Source organism: Uloborus diversus, chromosome 6, assembly GCF_026930045.1.
Source record: "Uloborus diversus isolate 005 chromosome 6, Udiv.v.3.1, whole genome shotgun sequence".
NCBI lineage: Eukaryota > Metazoa > Arthropoda > Arachnida > Araneae > Uloboridae > Uloborus > Uloborus diversus.
In genome coordinates this window covers 138,405,078-138,411,077 of record NC_072736.1, presented here as the reverse complement: position 1 = coordinate 138,411,077, position 6,000 = coordinate 138,405,078, and the positions used below count along the sequence as shown (strand labels likewise).

General features: G+C 31.6%; 1 protein-coding gene across 1 annotated transcript in view; it reads right to left on the bottom strand.

Moving 5' to 3' along the window:
• Nucleotides 1-202: 202 nt before the first annotated feature.
• Nucleotides 203-6,000, bottom strand: part of LOC129225003 (uncharacterized) — a 46,964-nt gene continuing 41,166 nt past the window's right edge. The window contains exons 10-11 of the mRNA XM_054859550.1: nt 5,862-5,934; nt 203-364 (exon numbers count right to left, since the gene is read on the bottom strand). Coding sequence (XP_054715525.1) covers nt 279-364; nt 5,862-5,934 — 159 coding nt within the window. The 3' untranslated portion in view covers nt 203-278. The remainder of the gene's footprint in view (nt 365-5,861; nt 5,935-6,000) is intronic.

Below are 6,000 nucleotides of genomic sequence, written 5' to 3'. Positions count from 1 at the left end.
CATGAGTATCGCTGAGCCGGTACTGCTAGAAATGAAATAAAATTAATACCAAGTTCAGTCACTCTTTCTTTCACCTTATATTGTTCAAGCAACACTAAAATGTTCAAATAAAACAATAAAGATTTTCAAAAACATAAATATATTCTAAAAACAAACTAGAAATGTGTTCAAATAACAAGTTAGAAAAATAATGTATGTACATTTGAGTTATTAAACAACAGACATAATTTAAACTTCATGTGTCCAGCCACATTGAAGTATTTCATCCAATAAATACATCAGTCCAATAACGATACATTAGGTAGCGTCATCGAGTTCAAATCTTCTGATAGACCACTTTCATTCATTTTGCAACCTTCTGCGGCTAAAATGAGAAACAGAAAATAAATTCTTAATTTTATTCCACTTCAATGAAGACTATTTTTGATGAAACTATTTATTTGCATGTAGGATCTCTTATATAATTTAAAACTGAGCGTATCTATGTATGTCCAAGCCTCTTCTCCCGAACGACAGTGAACTGACCATCGAACCAGGTATCGAAGGATTCGTAATCTTCCCGTCTTCATGTTTGGCTATTTAACATAATCCTCCAATAATAATTAGCGGAGATATCAATTAGAAGCTATTAATTATGAAGCTTGGATTTCAACATAAAATCCCTAATTTTCAAAGGCTTTCCTCCATTCAAATTATTATTCAGTGCTTCATCTCAACTTTCCGTAACAATACTTTTATTAAAATTTGTAGTTGTAGGGTGAAGAAAATCGTTAAATGTGAAAGCTCTGTTGCCATTTTTTTCTCGAATATAAACAGACAAAAAATTGGTTTTTGTTTTGAGGCTTTTCCTGTAATCAGGGATTTTAAAATGTTTACTTTTTGGTTACTTTCCCGCAATCTGCCGCAAAATTTCCGATTTTTTTTTTGTTCAAGCCCGATTGTTGAACACGCGTCACTAGACGTAACTATTATTTTCAAGGAGCACTTTGCAAAGCCGGGCGACGCAGCTATTAGATAAATAAATCTCTACATAGTATAAAATGAAGTCTCCAAAAAGTGTCTGTTTGTGCGAATGCACAAAGCTACTCCCCGACCGATTTTGCTGAAATTTTCACAGTATCTTTCTTTTATCCCCAGAAATGTTTGCAGACCGGTTCAAAAAAAAATCGACGAGTAGTTCTTTTTTTATTCCAATTTAGGCCCAATTTTCATATAAATTCCTGAATATGGGGGAGAAAAATAACTTGCACATATTAATTTTACATATTGTTGGAAAGGGTAGAATTTTCCTCGTGCTACGCAATTTGTTTCAATGCTCAAACTTATTTAGAGGGAGTTATTTGCGTTTTTAGCTCGAACTTTTTTAGGCTTAGAAGAAATTTAGGCACTACTTTCTTCATAAAAACATCAACAAAAAGTGTAGGAATTGTTCCAGTTTTTCTTTTTGACACCATTGGATAGAGTGATATTTTTTACTTCAGATCTATCTTGACTCATGGTCGATAAACTAAGCATCTATCTCCAAAGGAAAAAAAGTTATAAGCCTTTTTAAAATCAAGTTCAAAAAATCTCATTTCCAATCAAGTTGTTAACCATTTTATTTTCGTGTTTCCATGGTTACGCTTTTTGAATCCATTGTTTATTTCCATCTTTCTCATTTTCACTTTAACTTATTTTATTTTGTGTTTTGATGGTTACGCTTTTTAAACTCATCTTTCTCATTTTCATTTCTTAAAAGTATTTTATTATCTGTCATCATTGTTTGGGAGGGAAATTTTGCATTATTTTTTTCTTTTATTTAGCCTGATTGTTGAATATGACTTGACACAATTTTTATTTTCAAGGTAGACTGGGCAAAGACGGGCAACGCAGTTAGTATTATTTAAATGTTTGTAATCATACAAAAAAAAATTGCAACTAAAGGGATGCATAACACAGTAATGTAGTTAAAACAAAACAAAATACCCCAACTAGTGCATTCATTGAAACTTGCTGAGCTTGCACAAAAATATCCGAACTATAACAACTTTTTCTTCTGAATCTTTCTCAAACACAACTTCAATGGGATGATTTCAAAAATGTCACATACTCCCGTGGCTTGCCATATCAACAGACCATTTGTCAATAAAGCATGTTTGTGACATGATTGGAAGGCAACTCTGCAGTTTTCTCAGAATACTGGTCAATTCACAACCCAACTGCTAAGATTTCCGCATGATCCTCTGCAGGGGGTTAAAGGTGACCTACTTCATTCAGTGCCATGCAGTGTTTCGGTTTGTTAAGCTGCCAGTACACTAGTTACTGATTTGAAACATTTACTATGCCATAACTTCTTAATAAAACTATCCTTTGTTCTGAATTCACTAGCAAAGCAAGAACTACCTTCTGGAGGGGAGGGGAATTTTTGATCAAAAGAGGTATACATATGCATAAACTACAGTATTAGAATTGGTAATAATGAAAAAACCTAGGCCTATGGTGCGTGTTTTTGTCTCCATAACTTCCCTTGCAGCACCACTGTCTTCATTTGTATTCATTTCATTATCTCCTCACACTACATACAGTGGCTCCCAAAAGTCTTCGTACACCTACGACTTTCAACGAAATAGGCCCCAATCCATTGGTTAGAATTAATATTTCGGAATAGGTATTTAATTATAAGATCTATGATTAATTTTTACCAAAACTACATAAAAAGTTTTTAAAAAATATTAAAACTTAATTTTTAAAAAATCAAAAACAAAAAAGTGCCGGAAATTCTATGTCACAAAAGTCTTCGTACACTTTATAAAATGTCTATTTATTATTGAATAATCTAACTTTTTATTAAGTTATTAATTAGTAGAATATCATACAGTATTATAACACCTTTTAAACGTCTGGGAATAGATTTAATTCTTTTACTTTCTTTTTTTTTGCGTAATTTCTGATTAAGTGTTCAACCACACTTCGAGTCTTACTGTTTCTAGCTCTATTTTCGTTTTAAAGCCGTATTTTCGTAATCTAGCCTATAGATATCTCTAAATACGTTACATTAAGTTCAAATCTGGAGATTGAGGGTTTTTTTCCTGAATTTTAGGACGATTTTTGATGCACTAGGCACAAACGTTGAAAACCGAGTGCTTCATATCGTTATCTTGATAAAAAACAAAGTTGTTTCCAATAACCAAATTTTTGGTTAAGAGTTCAAAATTGGTTTTTAAAATATTTAAAGGAACAGTATGATTCATTATTTCATCATAAAAATCCAAACTACCAAGTCCTGATGCTGATATGCACCCTCACACTAGAACACCTCCACCGTCGTGATTAACTGATCCAACTAAGTTCTTAAGATTAAGTTCCTAATTTTTTCTTCTACTTACAATTATGCAACAATTTACCCAAAAATGTTGAATTCATTTTTATCTGTAAACAAGACGTAATTTTAAAACGTTTTTAGCTTATTTATTCTTGATTTTGCGACGAAAAGCGTAAGCTTTGTGTTTTTCGTGCGAACAAGAAAATTTCTGCGGGAAGAGGCCCCATTTAATCCAGCTAATCAGAGAACATGGCGAAAAATTTTAGGTGAAAATTAAACGTAAAATTTTTCTTTTAACTCTGTAGAAACTTTTACAGCACTCAAATGTGTATTTTTTATAATTTTTTCAACTTTAAATCTCTGATCACGTTTTGTCAGCTTTGCCGGTTGACCTTTTCTTACCTTGTTTTCGGTCCGATTCCTTTGTTTAAAGCATTTTATCAAGCAATCTACTATACAAACAAATAAATTAATTAATTTAGAGTCATTTCAAACCAATTTACCGCAACTGTGGGAAACAAATTCGAATTTTGAATGGTGTTTGCGGTTTTTTACGAATACCAGCGATTTTATAGCAATAAGCACAATATTAAGAGATAAATAAACAAAAAATTAAAGCCAAATGACTTATAAATGTCAACACAATGCAAAAATAATAATAAAACGGCATATGATAATTTTAATCATGAATTTATTCGAAAATATTTGAGTGTACGATAACTTTTGTGGCGTGTTATTTCTCTGTCTCTTCGTTTTCTGATCCATTTCAAAAAGTAGATCCGTTAATATTTTAAAAAAACCAATAGGTTGTATTTAGAATGACATAGGAATGATGTGAAAATATATTGGACTCCATATTCGAATTCAGTTTCGAGTTATTTTGGTTTTACTAAAAAATTTCAAAGTGTACGAACACTTTTGGGAGCCACTGTACGTAAGTTTTGTGATAATAGATCATTTCTCTCCGGCAGGGATGAAAGGGGAAATTCATGTGAAACTGAGAATATTGAAATTTTAAAAGAAAGTGCATGTTGAAAGAATTAAAGTTGCACATTCAAACCTGTTTGAAATTTTTATGGGAGACCAAATTCACAATAGAATTCCAACTGTTTTAGAACTAAAGATATTATGCTCGGTGGTTTCTTTAACTGGTTAAAAATGGGATAATCAGTATTTGAAATTATCTATTAACTCTTATTTCAATTCCTAATTCTGCAAAATATCTTTACCAAATTTCATGTGAGTATCAGAGAAATCAGGAGTGCCAATCCCCCCCCCCCTCAGAGCAACACCCTCCTCAAAATACCACAGGGACCCATCAGAGCAAGAGTTGCTCCCTAAAAATTTCAATGATGCAGTCTGCGCATAGTTGGACATATCCTGTAGAAATTTAGCTATTTAAGGTACATTAAATTTCACTATCAAAAAGTTTTATGGAGTAAGTAGTCTGGGAGAAAAATATTTTTCATCTTTATTTTGGAACCAGGACTCAAGGATTTGAATTCTGTAAATTGTGGCTGCATATTTTTTTTTAGTTTATAAAAACTATACGAATGATCTAATACAATAAGTCATAGCCAAATCTGAATTTTTTTTCAGTTGAAAAGTATTAAGAGTTACATTGGTTCCTTTTCTGTAAAGGACAGGATTAATATTCTGCTTCCTCAAAAATAAGAAAATTTTAAATCTAGATTAAAGGAAAATAATATTCGAAAATATTTGTCTGCACTTTGAAGACACTTGCTGAGCATTACGGAGGAAAATTTTCACATCTTGCGAAAGATGCAAAAAGATTGCACATCAACACATTGATGCTGTAAATAGATCAAGAAGAGAAAAAAAATCTTTTTTCCAGCTATTATCTACCATAAGGTAAAATTTTATGATCAAAAATACCGGGAAAAAGAGACGAAATTAAAAAAGGAGATTACACGAAATAAATACAGGAAAAAAAAGACAAAAAGCGATCCTCGTCAAGGTCATCTGTAGAAAAATCTCTTTTTTCATGATGTGTCTCAAACTTATATGTTGAAAACCTTTTTTTATTAGTAGTCTCGGTATGGAAAATAATTGACCATATTATACATACTATTACTATAGAAAAGAAACAAATCGCAGAAAAAAGTATAGAAATAATAAAAATCAGAGAAAAAGAAGAAAATGACAAAAAAGCGGTAAAACACAAATCCAAGAAAGAATCTCATGCCTGTTATGGTGCATATATTTTTTGTGACAGAGTGTATATCACATTACAGAAAAATAAAATAAATCTTGTAGTTTTTCTTTTGCATAATAAAAAGACTGATGAAATTATAAGGAGGATAAACACTTTCAGATACTATTGGGGGCGGGGGAGGAAATAAATAGACTAAGGCATAAAACGATAAACATCGACCGTTTTCTCAATAGCCAAAATATTCAGAGCACAGTAGTGAACGGTACATTTAATTCCAGGAAATACTAGATTCCTACAATTAACATGGAGATCTGCATAACAAAAGTTTGTAACATTCTAATGAAAATACAGATTTCAGAAACATACAAACACAATAGGACTTACCCAAATGACTTTTTCGTCCATCGGATATCAAAGGGGAAAATGGAACAGCAAGGTTTAAAGAACAATCTGTCTTCTGAAAAATACAAAAATTTACTTACATAAATGTTTGGAATTCTTGTAAATTAAACACAACCATAAT